The sequence below is a fragment of the Pan paniscus genome, chromosome 18 (genome assembly GCF_029289425.2).
Source record: "Pan paniscus chromosome 18, NHGRI_mPanPan1-v2.0_pri, whole genome shotgun sequence".
Taxonomy (NCBI): domain Eukaryota; kingdom Metazoa; phylum Chordata; class Mammalia; order Primates; family Hominidae; genus Pan; species Pan paniscus.
The window spans coordinates 5124712-5138467 of NC_073267.2; the positions used below are offsets into that span (position 1 = coordinate 5124712).

Sequence of the window (13756 nt, forward strand, 5' to 3'; positions counted from 1 at the left end):
CCTGGGGCACCCTTGCCTGGGGCCCTGGTTCTGCTGGGCAGGGTGAGAGGGTGCAGGTGGGGCCCAGAGCCAGCACTATCCCTGACCGGGGAGTCCTCACATAGTCAGTCACAAAAATTGGGTCACAGCAGGCCCCCAGGAGACTCAGTCTTTGCAATGGGGGAGGGAGACTGCGGGAGCGAGGATCTGCTGTTCCCGAGATCAACAGCTGACCAGAGAGAGGGCCGTGGCCACAGGACCATGGCCTGTGACGAAGGACGATGAGCTAGGAAAGGTGCTGGGCTGGTGCCAAGGGACGCCAGTCCACGGAGGAGGGACTGGACAGCTGCCCTGAAGCCCTTGAAGAGGGACTAGGTCTTAGCTGGATGAAGGGGTCGGGTGAGAGGAGAGTGGTCGTGTGGCAGGAATGGTGGGTGCAAAGGCCCTGTGGTGGGTGGAAGCCACTCACAGGCAGGAGCTCAGGACGCCGAGTCTCCCTGAAGGGTGGAGACTGGGGTGGGGCAGTGGGGTGACAAGGAGGAGACTTGGGCCAGACCCCAGAAGCTGTGTGTTAATATCACAGGCAAGGGTTGGGCCAGCGGGAGACCCAGAATTGTGCACATCCGGAATCAGTCAATGTGGTTGCTGCAGTGCTGAGGCCCGGCTCTGGCCGGCTCCTGCTGGGACCCCAAGACTCTGGAGTCCATCACTGGGTTCAAAGGACAAAAAGAGGAGCCTTCTCTGCACACCCCTTGAAGGCTCTTCCGCCTTGGGGATGAGGAGTTCTAAATTTTGCCCCTGGGTGGGAGCTACACGCCGCCCCATAAGGAGCAGTCCCGGAGCCACAAGATGGCCGGGGCCTGAACTCCACCCGCAGAAATTCTGGTTTTTTGTTGTTGTTGTTTGTTTGTTTTTGAGGCGGAGTCTTGCTCTGTCGCCCAGGCTGGAGTGCAGTGGTGCGATCTCGGTTCACTGTGACCTCCACCTCCCGGGTTCAAGCGATTCTCCTGCCTCAGCCTCCCGAGTAGCTGGGATAACAGGCACGCACCACCACGCCCGGCTAAATTTTTGTATTTTTAGTAGAGACGGGGTTTCACCATGTTTGGCCTCAAGTGATCCACCTGCCTCAGCCTCCCAAAGTGCAAGGATTACAGGCATGAGCCTCTGCGCCTGGCCCACCGGCAGAAATTCTTTCTTGCCAACGCTGTGCCTCCATTGACTCGAAGACCAGACATGGAAGAAGGGAAGGGGGAGTGTTTCATCAATGTGCTGGGCAAAGGAGGAGGCACCCTGCATTCGTCTCCTGGGGTTGCCAAGACAAATTACCACAAGCAGGGTGGCTTAAAACAGCTGAAGTTCCTTCATTCCCCGGCCCATGTAGCACACCGTCCCATTGGCCGGGCACGGTGGCTCACGCCTGTAATCCCAGCACTTTGGGAGACCGAGGCGGGCGGATCACAAGGTCAGGAGTTCAAGACTAGCCTGAACAACGTGGTGAAACCTCGTCTGTACTGAAAATACAAAAATTAGCCAGCCATGGTGACACACGCCATTAATCCCAGCTACTCAGGAGGCTGGGGCGGGAGAATCACTTGAACCCAGGAGGCAGAGGTTGCAGTGAAACAAGATCACACCACTGCACTCTAGCCTGGACAACAGAGCGAGACTTCGTCTCAAAAAAAAAAAAAAAAAAAAAAAAAACAGCTGAAGTTCCAGCCTGGGCAGCAACAAATTAGCTGGGCATGGTGGCGTGCGCCTATAGTCCCAGCTTCTCAGGAGGCTGAGGCAGGAGGATCGCTTGAGCCCGGGAATTTGAGGCTGTAGTGAGCCATGATCTCTCCACTGCACTCCAGCCTGGGCGACAGAGCCAGACCCTGTCTCAAAAACGAACAAACAAACAAACAAAAACAGAACAGAACAAAACCAAACAAAAACAAAATACAGCCAGAGTTGATCCTCCCGCTGTCCTGGAGGCTGGAAATCCTAAATCAAGGAGTCAGCAGGGCTGCACTCCCTCCAAAGGCTTGAGGAGGGTCCCTCCCTGTCTCTTCAGCTTCTGGGGCCGATGGCACTCCCTGGCACTTCTCTGTCCCCATGTGAGCTTCTCTTCTGTGTGTCCTCTCCTCTGTCCCCCATAGGGACATTTGTCTTTGGATTTGTGCCCGACCTAACGCAGGATGATCTCATCTCAAGATCCTTAAGTTAATTATACCTGCAAAGACCCTTTCTCCAAATGAGGTCACATTCACAGCTTCTAAGAGATGTATCTTTTTGGGGAGCACCATTCAACACACCCTGTTTCCAGGCGGGCCAGACACCGTCTCAAACCCTGCATTCTCCTGGGCGGGATGTGGCTTCTCCTCGAGAGGACTGGCCGTTCCAGCCCCTGCCCCCTGCCTGGTATCTGCTGGGAGGGCTCAGGCTGGGCGTCAGGGATCACCAGGCAGGATCACAACAGTGGCTAATATTTAATGAACCCCGACTTCGTGCCACGCCCTGCCCCACCTCCTTCACCCTCCAACAACCTGCCAAGGAGTTTCACAAATGACCAGCTGAGTGAGGGCTGCTTGCCGGGCGGCCAGGGCAGATGGAGTCCACATCTGATGAACCCAGTCCTGTCCCCACTCATTCACTGGCCTCCCCAAGGGCTGTCATCTAGAGGGAGGGGCTTTCCCCCTTGGCTCATTCATTCCCAAGACCCACACAGCAAGCCAGGACTTGAATCATGATGGCGTCAACTGCTTCATCTTTTTTTTTTTTTTTTTTGAGACGGAGTTTCGCTCTTGTTGCCAAGGCTGGAGTGCAGTGGGGCGATCTCAGCTCACTGCCATCTCAACCTCCTGGGCTCAAGAAATCCTCCCTCTTCAGCCTTCCAAGTGACTGGAACTACAGGCGTGCGCCACCACGCCTGGATAATTTTTGTATTTTTAGTAGAGATGGGGTTTTGCCATGTTGGCCAGGCTGGTCTCGAACGTCTGACCTCAAGTGACCCACCTGTCTCGGCCTCCCAAAGTGCTGGGATTACAGGTGTGAGCCACTGCGCCCGGCCTCATGTAACTTATTGACTACTATATATTACATTGAAATTGTGACGGATTTATAGCATCTTAAAGCTGAAAAGTGGTAAGTCAAACCATCATAAATCAGGGACCTTCTGTATTAGAAATCAATTGGAAACCTGTCTGTGGCCAGATCTTGATCAGTTTGCTGTTGTCACTCATTTATTTCCCCAAAAGAACTTTCTAACTCAAAACAGACTCAAAGCCAGGTATAGTGGCTTACACCTGTAATCCCAGCACTTTGGGAAGCTGAAGCCTGAGGATCACTTGAGCCCAGAAGTTCGAGACCAACCTGGGCAACATGGTGAAACCGCGCCTTTACAAAAAATACAAAAATTAGCAGGGCATAGTTGAGGCTCCCTGTAGTCCCAGCTACTTGGGGGGCTGAGGCGGGAGGATCACTTGAGCTCAGGAGGTTCCAGCTGCGGTGAGCCATGATTGCACCACTGCACTGCAGCCTGGGCAAAAGAATGAGACTTGGCCTCAAACAAAAAAGAAAGAAAAAAGAAAAGAAATGTCCAGAATAGAAAAATCTATAGACAGAAGGAAAATTGGTGATTTCCAGGGGCTGGGGTTTGGGGCGGGGAAAGGGAGAGTGACTGCTTAATGGGGACAGGGCCCCTTTTGGGGTAATGGGAAAGTTTCAGAACAAGGTAGTGGTGGTGGTGTGCAACGCTGTGTGCGTCCTAAATGCCTCTGAATTGTGCACTTTAAACTGGTTAATTTTACGTTATGTGGATTTTACTTCGAATAATGAAAAAAAAAAAAAACAAAGGTGAAGGACAGGAAGATGGGGGCATTTAGGTGCTCTGGCCCCCAGCGGGACAGCTAAACCATAAATAGCCCTGCCAGCATTTCACCTGTGTCTTACTGTGCTGAAATCACGTCGCACTCCTCTCTGGCCTAGAGTTACTTTCAAAGAGCCTTCTTTTCTTTCTTAGCCTGGAGACACTCTCCACTCAAGAAGGCAAGGAAGGCTGGGCGTAATGGTTCACGCCTGTAATTTCACCACTTTGGGAGGTCAAGGTGGGAGGATAGCTTGAGCCCAGGAGTTCAAGACTAGCCTGAGCAACATAGCGAGACCTCCTCCCTAAGAAACATTTAAACAATTAACCGGGAGTAGTGGGGCACACCTGTAGTCCCAGCTACTCGGGAGGCTGAGTTAGGAGGATTGCTTGAGCCCAGGAGTTCAAGGCTGCGTGGGCTCCAGCCTAGGTGACATAGCGGAGACCCTGCCTCAAGAAAAAAAAGGAAAAGAAGCCAAGGAGGGAGGAATATTGATTATCCCATAAAGGAATGGACCGGGGAGCCTGGGAAATGGGGTTGGTCCCACCAGAGGGAGACTGCCCAGTGCTGGGATCGGCCTGACACAGGCCCAGGGCTGGATGCCACCCACACCTGTCTCTTTTCTTTTCTGCTAAGCTGTGAAGGCTCCATGTCCCCCGTCACAAAGCCTGTATGACCGTGTGCACTCCAGTGCCCTATTTGGCACCATCTGCCGCCGTGAGTACCTGGTTCCCAGCCCCAGCCCAGCTGTGATTCTGGAAGGGTCTCCAGTCCCTCCTCGTCTCATCCCATCCCCCACACCCCGCCTGGGCTCTCCTGTCCACCTCCTCCACCTCCTGCCTGCCTTGCCTGCCTATGGCACTTCAGAGATGATTCCTGGCCCCGGTGACATCCCCGGTGCCCAGGCCAAGCATCTGTCCCCAGCGTCCACCCAGCTGCAGGGGCGGCAACAAGGGAACTGAGGTTGGAAGGAACTGAGCTTCTCTGGTTCGGATCACCACGTAGCAGGCATCTGAGGGTACTTTACAGTTTACAAGGCAGTTTCTCCCTTATCTCATCAGAACCTCATCCCGACTCCTGTGAGGCAGGCACTGTTTGCCCATTTCACAGAGGAGGGAGCAGAGGCTCGGTCACTTTGAGCTGTGGCCCAAGATCACAGAGCTAGTGAGCTGGGAGCTGAGCCCAGATCCGTGGACTCCAAGCTTCATGTTCTCTCCCGGGGGCTCTGCTCCATTTAAGCAAACATTCCTGGTGTCATTTATCTTGGGTCACCCACCCAGGACATTTAGGGTGCCCAGGGCCCAGGCGAGGTATGGCGCCCAGCCGGCCATGGCCTGTACAGCACTTCTAGTCCTGGGCTTCTCTTCTCTTTAGTGGGGATGGCCCCATCAGGCTAGTGTCTCCCAGGAAGGTTCTTGGCACACATCTAGGGTTTCTCCTGCCCCTCCCCAGCCCTGTGCCCCTGCTCCAGTGCCTGCTCAGCTGTCTCGGGCCCTCACCCGACAATGCCAGCTCGACCACCTTCCCTGCCACCTCTGCCGCTGCTGCCGCCGCTGATTCCATCCCTAAGGGACCCCCAGCAGGCCCCAGGGTCCACCAGGCTCTCAAGAGCTCCACACATTGAGTCCAGAGTCGGCTGGAAGCCCCCTGAGGAGCCCGCCAACCCGTAAGCCCCACCCCGCTGCGCCCCCCCATCGCCAAGTCCCCTCCACGTCCGAGGCTGAGGCCCATGCGCCCCCCCCCAACCCCTACCAAGTCCCCTCCACATCCGAGGCTGAGACCCATATGCCCCCCCTACCCCAACCAAGTCCCATCCCCGGCTGAGACCCAGGGCTCTGAGCCTGGCCCAGAAAGGGTGCTGGGGCCCTGGAGAGAGGGGAGGGGTCTGTGTAGGGGACCCCCATGCTGACCCAGTGGCTGTTTTATCCTGTGCATATAAATACAAACAGCACAGTGCACATTCTCATTCTACATTGTCATATAAACACAGCTTTCTAGAGTGAATTTTCCAACAAGCCAATTTAATTCCTTGATCCATTTTCAATACAACACCAAGTGGTTTGAAAAACACTTTTCCAGCAGGGCACAGTGGCTCACGCCTGTAATCTCAACACTCTGGGAGGCCGAGGTGGGCGGATCACCTGAGGTCAGGAGTTTGAGACCAGCCTGGCCAACATGGTGAAACCCCATCTCTATTAAAAATACAAAAATTAGCCGGGCGTGGTGGTGGGCACCTGTAATTTCAGCCACTTTGGAGGCTGAGACAGGAGAATCACTTGAATCCAGGAGGTGGAGGTTTCAGTGAGCCGAGATGGCACCACTGCATTCCAGCCTGGGCAACAAAGAGCGAAACTCAATCTCAAAAACAAAAAACAAAAAACAAAACAAAAAACACTTTTCCTTTTTATTTGCTGAAATGATTTCATTAGAATCACTTCCAATTACAGTTCCTGGCACTGTGCCTTTCATTTGGGGGCCATTATTTCCAAGACCAGTTCCCCACGGGAACCAGACTGGGCTGTGTGCATCCTTTTTATTTCATGTTCTTTCTACCAGTAACTAGTTATTAATTTTTTTAAACAAAATCTGATTGTTTATATTTGCCTCTTGGCTGATCCATGAGGAGGCTGGTGCGGCGCCCGTGGGATATTCTGGGATGGCCATCCCTTCCAGGGCCAGGTGCCACTTGCCTGTTTCAAGTCTTTCTGGTTCCCGTGCTCACCACCGATGCGTTTGGTGGAAAAAGAGCCAACTGTGAGGTCACACCGTCTTGCTGCGGCAATTCAGGGATTGGCCTTGGCACGCAGAGCAGAGGGCTCCCCCAGGCCCCCCTCCCCACAATGCTCCTGGCCTCATTTCTTCCCCTTCTGACAGTTTGCCTGTCTCTCCCTTCAATTTCCTCCCTTTCAATCCTCCTCCCTCGTTCCTTTCTCGCCCCTAACGCTGTCTCGTTTTGCTCTCTCCTTCTGTACTATTGACGGTTCTATCCCATCTCGGAGACTAAAACAATGTCCCTGTGCAGGGGTGAAGCCTGACCCGCCGCCATAGTCCCCAGTGTCCACTGGATCCCTGGGGTGGTGCTGGGGAGTTGAGGGGCTGGTGGGGAGCTGCCAGGAGGGAGCTGGAGGGGGGCTCCCCTTTCACTCCCCTTTGGCTGCCTAGGGGGGGACTTTGGGCTCCAGTCTCTCCCCGGCCCCGGTGGCCATCGGAGTCTGGGGACACTGCATGCCTACTCTGTTCCTATTGTCCTCAAGGTCCCTGGCCCAGCTCACTGCGACCCACGCCCCCCACCCTGGCTGCTCTTTTCTTTCTCCAAAGACTGTGTCCAAATGAGGCCAAGCCCCTCTTGACCTGGGTGACACCTGTCCAAGCTGCCTTGGGGGTGCTGTCTGGTGTAGCCCTGGCCCCCACCCCGACCCCTATATCACAGATGAGTATTTTGGGCAATTTCTGCCCAGAACAAAATCTTCCACATTTCTGACCGTGAATGAGGGGACTGGCGGAGTGCCTTCTGTGTGGGGAGGTGGGACTTGCTGGTCCCTCCTCCAGCCACCACCCAAGGCTCAGCCCATGGGCAGGAGAGAAGGCACCCAGGGTCACAGAGTGAGAGGCCCCAACTTGCCGGCCCCCACCAGGAGGCTGAACCTGCTGGGTCCTGTGACTTCTACCCCCTCCCACTGCAGGGAGGCGTGGCCCCCACTCTGCTGAGCTGGGAGGGGAGGGCTCCTGGGGGACACCAGGCCAGGCCATCTTGACACGTGACACCCAGGGCATCCCCCGGTCCTGCACAGCTGGGCCCCCCTCTCCCTAGTGCCCCTCACTGCCTGTCCCCACTGGGCCCCTCCAGAGCACCATCCCAGCCCCTTTCTTGGGTCTACAAGCCAGGGCTGGAGTGAGTTTCTGCAGCCCAGCAGGTGAGGAGCGAGGCCTGGGGGCATCTCCTCTGCATCCTCACGGGCCACCTGGGGGCTTGGGAAGGTGGGGACTCCGGCCCCACAGCAGGCCTGTGAGGAGCAGTCCCGGAAGAAGGCAGTGCCCAAGGGAGGGTGTGGGGAGGCTGGCCTTGGCCTGGGTCCCAGGTGGGAGCTGCAGGCAGAATCTCCCCTAACCCACACTAGTGCAGAGGGGTGGCGCCTGCAGGCCTTGGAAGCTGGGATGGGGAGCTGCGCTACTCCGTGGGCAGCAGCTGTGGCTTGGTTGGGCATAGTGGCTCATACCTGTAAGCCCAGCACTTTTGGAGGGAGAGGCTGGAGGACTGCTTGAATCCAGGAGTTCCAGACCAGCCAGGGCAACAGTGAGACCCAGTCTCTACAAAAAAATAAATAGCTATGCGTGGTAGTGCATGTGTGTGGTCCCAGCTAGTTGGGAGGCTGAGGTGGGAGGATCAATTTAGCCCAGGACATCAAGGCTGCAGTGAGCTATGATTGCACCACTGCACTCCAGCCTGGGTGACAGAGTGAGACCCTGTCTCAGGAAAAACAACAACGTGGCCGGGCGTGGTGGCTCACCCCTGTAATCCCAGCACTTTGGGAGGCCGAGGTGGGCAAATCACCTGAGGTCAGGAGTTCGAGACCAGCCTGGCCAGTATGATGAAACCCCGTCTCTATTAAAAATACAAAAAATTAGCTGGGCATGGTGGCACGCGCCTGTAATCCCAGCTACTCAGGAGGCTGAGGCAGGAGAATCGCTTGAACCCAGAAAGCAGAGGTTGCAGTGAGCCAAGATCGCGCCATTGCACTCCAGCCCCGGGGACAAGAGTGAAACTCCGTCTCAAACAAAAAAAAAGAATTGGTCATGTGGGGAGGGGAGGGAGGGGCGCGGGGCTCTGTGAATGGGGTGGGCAGGAAGGGAAAGGAAGGTCCCACCTTGAGGTGCTGCTGGAATAGAGGAGATGCTGTGTGGTGACCACCTCACACTGCCAGGCCCAGCCCAGCCCACCCCTGCAAGTGAAAGGTCATTCAACGTGTTCTCCCTTTCAAGGACCATGAACTCGTTAACACTAAGGGATAAACAACGGACGCCAGCACGTGTGTTGGAAAAGGGCACTGTGAGTACCCAAAGGTGGACTGCCCAGGGTGGAAGTTCAGGCACCAGACGGAAGGGCCTGGCATGCAGCGACTTCTTAGGGACGTGGGAACCAACACATGCTCCCTCCAACCCCCCACACCCACTGTCCTGGCTGGCTTGACTTCTGACTCTCCATGGATGTGCGAGCTCTAAGCAGAGACCTTCCACACACACAACCGGCAGACAAGGGTTTCTCTCCTCTGCCTCCCTCACCTTGCTCGTGGCTCCACTGGGATGAGGGCAAAATGACTCCATCAAGATCGTGACTTTGCAATTCCCCAGATGAGAGATGACCCCGGGAAGCAGAGCAGAATTTCACCAGCAGGCTCCCCGGTGCCTAGTGCTGTGCCACTGACAAGTCCTTGGTCATCCTGGAAGGGGCCCCCAATTCCTGCCCTCCCTACAAGGACTCGGCAGCCCCTCACCTCCAAAACAGCCGTGTTCTTTTAAGGCTCTGTTGAAATACATCCGTTGTCCAAATATGAGCAGTGCTCAAAAACCCAGAGAACTTTCCAAACGCAGGAATTAGAAGTAGCCTTGTGTCAAAAGATCTCCATTCTGGCCAACCTAGGAGGTCTCCCCTATTCGGGGAGGAAGACCGGAGTCAAAGGACTCATCTGTCCTGTGCCAGGGACTGCTGTGAAAGCCCCTCAGAGACCTCCAGGGCCACAGCAGCCCCACCCAGCCCTGCAGCCAGCCTCGGAGACAGCCTGGTTCCCTGTGGCTGGCCGCAGGGTGTTCTCAGAGAACCCTGGCTGGACCGCTGCAAAGACCCTGGGGACACTCAGCAGCCCCTGGTGAGTCCCTCTCGACCGAGAGCATCTTGCAGAACAAGCCGTCTGTTTTCACAGCCCTTTCCAGGGGGAGCCCTGCCCACCGCCGTTCATCCTACCCCACTGGACAGGGCATTTACTTCTGAAGCTCCCCGTGGTGAAAAGACAGACCCCCTCCAGGGATTCCAGCCGATTCCCACGCAGGAGTTGGACTCGTGCATGGCTGTGGTGGCGTAGAGCAGGCTGGCAGGGGCAGGCCAGGCCATGTCCCCAGTGCCATGGTCAGTTTCAGCCAGTTATGGCCTTAAGGGAATTTGCACCAAATCTTCCAGTTTCCAAGATAAGTCGGAAGTGAGGCTTTTCCCATAAACTCTCCTGATTTATTTTTTTCTTGAGACGGAGTTTCGCTCGTTGCCCAGGCTGGAGTGTAGTGGTGCCATCTCGGTTCACCGCAACCTCTGCCTCCTGGGTTCAAGCGATTCTCCTGCCTCAGCCTCCCGAGTAGCTGGGATTACAGGCATGCACCACCACACCCAGCTAAGTTTTTGTATTTAGTAGAGACGGAGTTTCACCATGTTGGTAGGGCTGCTCTTGATCCCCTGACCTCAGGTGATCCACCCACCTTGGCCTCCCAAAGGGCTGGGATTACAGGTGTGAGCCACCGTGTCTGGCCTCCCGTTGGTTTTGCTTTCAATTCTCCAGGCTTAGAGAAGTCATGGGAGGCTCCAGGTTCTTTGTGTCAAATTCAAGGTCTGGGGCATGTGGTGATTTCGTAGGCCCACCTCTGGCTCCCCTAGAGTTAGTCCTAGACCACGTGCACAGCCCCCTTCTTTTTGTAAGATGCCCCTGCGACCAGGGGCTCCAAGCACACCTGGTAGGGCCTCTGCATCTGCCGGAAAACACCTGCACTGCCAGCCCCAGCACCAGCCCCGCCCTCCCCAAGGCTCCCAGACTGCTCCCACTGGGAGTGGTTCCCACCTGGCCTGGGGCACTTATTAAAAATCAGATCTGGGGCTGGGCAAGGTGATTCACGCCTGTAATCCCAGCACTTTTGGAGGCCAAGCCAAGAGGATCACTTGAGGCCAGGAGTTCAAGGGCAGCCTGGGCAACATAGCAAGACCTCATCTCTACAAAAAAAATTTAAAAAAAATTAGCCAGGTGTGGTGGCGTGCACCTGTAGTCCCAGCTACTTGGGAGCCTGAGGTGGGAGGATCACCCGAGCCCAGGATTTCAAGGCTGTAGTGAGCTATGATTGCATCACTGCACTCTAGTCTGGGGAACAGAGCAAGACCCTATCTCTAAAACACAAATCAGATTCTTTGACCCTCCTCCAGAACAACTGCCTCAAGGGAGAGGCCGGGAACGTGGGTGTTCAGCAAGCACCCAGGGGACGCTTGTGCTCTGGAAGTCCGGGGATCAAGTCTGCAGGCTCCCACTCACGATGTGGGGGGCATGACTAGATGGCATGTAAAAACATACGTGAAAGGAGCTATTTTCATTTTTTTGTTTTTTGTTTTTTTTTGTTTTTTTTTGAGATGGAGTCTTGCTTTGTCTCCAGGCTGGAGTGCAGTGGAGTGGTCTCTGCTCACTGCAACATCCACCTCCTGGGTTCAAGCGATTCTCCTGCCTCAGCCTCCCGAGTAGCTGGGACTACAGGCGCCCGCCACCACGTCCAGCTAATTTTTTGTATTTTAGTAGAGACGGTGGTTTCACCATGTTGGCCAGGATGGTCTCGATCTCTTGACCTCATGATCCCCCCGCTGCACCCTCTCCCAAAGTGCTAGGATTACAGGCGTGAGCCACCGTGCCCAGCCTGTTTTATTTTCAATAACAGCCTTGAGGTATAATTGACACACCAGAACGTCCACATTTCTAAAGCATGCCATTGAGTGGCTTTTGGTACAGTCACAGGTCAATCACCATCATCTACCCAGGGAGCTTCCACGATTGTACGTCAGGGCCTCGGCCTCGGCCCAGAGAGTCTGATGGCATGAGGCCGAGGAACCTGTGGTTTGCCAGTTTTATTTTACCTGCTGTGCAGCCAGGTATGAGAGCCACAGAACTAGCACAGAGGCACTCCACTGGGACCATGGTGGCCTGTAGGAGACATGAGCACTGGCTGCAAACACTTCCGATTGTCCTAATAAGGGGGCTGCCCTTGGATTCAGTGGGGAGGGCTCAGGGATACTGCTCAGCACCACTGCAGGACAATAACACAGCCCTCAATGTCAACAGTGACCACACTGAAAAAGCCAGCCCTGCAGGAACCTCAAGTCTCTCCTGTCCTTAATGTGACCACTTGAGACCCCCAGGCCCAGCCCACAGTGGCCCCCAGAAACAGAAATGAGGGTGGTGGGACAGTTTCCCCGGTATTAGTGACGATGTAGGGATGAAGTGTAGGGACAATTCCTAAACTTTGATGTCTATCTGGAACCAGGGGCTCCTGTTCAATCAGTTTCTGATTCGGGGAGTCTGGGCTGCAGCCTCACTCTAACAAGCTCCTGGCTGATGCTGGGGTCCGAACCATGCCTTGAATAGTGAGGGTGTGGTTCACTACAGGCCACCCCAGGGCTCATGGTGTTTAATAAATGGAACTCCCCGCGGGGCGCGGTGGCTCACTCCTGTAATCTCAGCACTTTGGGAGGCCAAAGCAGGTGGATCACTTGAGGTCAGGAGTTCAAGACCAGCCTGGCCAACATGGTGAAACCCCGTGTCTACTAAAAATACAAAAACTAGCCAAGCGTGGTGGAGGGTGCCTGCAGTCCCACCTACCCGGGAGGCTGAGCCAAGAGAATCACTTGAACCACATTGCAGATTACCCCAAAACACTTCTCTCTGCAAAGCATTTTTCCCACCACTGGAAGGCGGCTATGGCAGTTTCCTGAGAATTTTTTTTCCATATCAAAGAATGGAGGAGCTGCAAAGTAAAGACTCAGGAGGCCAGATATATCCCCCCCTCTCCTCCTGCCACGTTCTCTCCCTCCCCTGCTACCCAGGCACCCCAGGCGGATGCAGGGGGCTAGCTGGCCGGCCAGGGTCACCCGTCCTGTGGGCTCCGAGAGGCTATTACAAAGGCAGATTCCTGGGAGGGCCCATTCCTGGGAAGCAAGTGCGGCTTGAGCGGAAGTCACAGCAGCCAGTCGCCAGTGCCAAGCAGCCAGTGAGCAGCTGTCCCAGGTGGGCTCTGTCAACACAGCCTCTGCAGGTTCCAACCAGGAGATGAAGCCAGGCACTGGTGTGGCGAGAGCACCGAGGCACGCTTCCTGAGAGACACAGTCACATCCCTGGGAGCCAGGAAGGGTCAGTGGGGAGTGTCGGACGCCAGGGGAGCACGGGACTTTCAGAAAGAGAAGATGCTCTTCCACCCAGCTGGCAGGGCCTCCGCCAGGGGCTGGTGCTATCTTAGACAGAGTGGGTGTTGCCCGTGAGGAGCTGTGAGCTGAGTCCCGTTGGGGTGTTGCAGAGGCCCCAGTCTCCCTTCTGCCCCAAGTCCAAGCCCACTCTTGGGGAGCTGTGAGGCTGAGGGTGCATTCTCCCAAAGCTGCTCCAGCTCATCCCAGGCAGCCTCGGGTTGCCAGTCTCCTAAGTGACCCAACATCTGTGCCCCCTTTGCTGGCAGCATTCCGCCCCATCCTTGTCCCCTGCCTCGTCCTCTGCCCCTTGCAAGCTTCCCTGGCTCTGTCTGCCCTCTGCCCAGAGGCCCTGCCCTACCCAGTGTGTGCTGGAGGCTGGGCTCAGAGGGTCCAGCCTGTGCCCAGCCACTGGAGCCGAGACCGAGAAAAGTCCTGAGATGAAACCCAGGACAACAGAAGGCAGGTGTGAGCCCTGCGAACTCCTAACTGGGCGCCGGGATCTGTCCAGCCAAGCAGGGGCAGGGGTGGGCCGACAGGATGGGGACCCAGGCCAGGAACTAACTTCACAGGAAAAGCCCTGGGTGGGCAGGAAGATTCCAGAGCACGCTGTGGCTGACAAGGGCGACAGGCAGCAGTGTGGAGCCGGGGAGGCTGGGGGTGGCCCTGTCTTCTTGGCGGCGGCCCCCAGAACCAGCTGGCAGCAAGCCTCGTATACAAGGTAAGACCACAGAGCCTGGCA

General features: G+C 55.8%; 1 protein-coding gene across 1 annotated transcript in view; it reads left to right on the plus strand.

Moving 5' to 3' along the window:
• Positions 1-6903, plus strand: part of C18H16orf96 (chromosome 18 C16orf96 homolog) — a 50478-nt gene extending 43575 nt beyond the window's left edge. Inside the window, 2 exon segments of the mRNA XM_003815115.7 lie at positions 4461-4541; positions 5277-6903. Of these exon segments, the coding sequence (XP_003815163.4) occupies positions 4461-4541; positions 5277-5494 (299 nt within the window). The 3' untranslated portion in view covers positions 5495-6903.
• The last annotated feature ends 6853 nt before the right edge of the window (positions 6904-13756 follow it).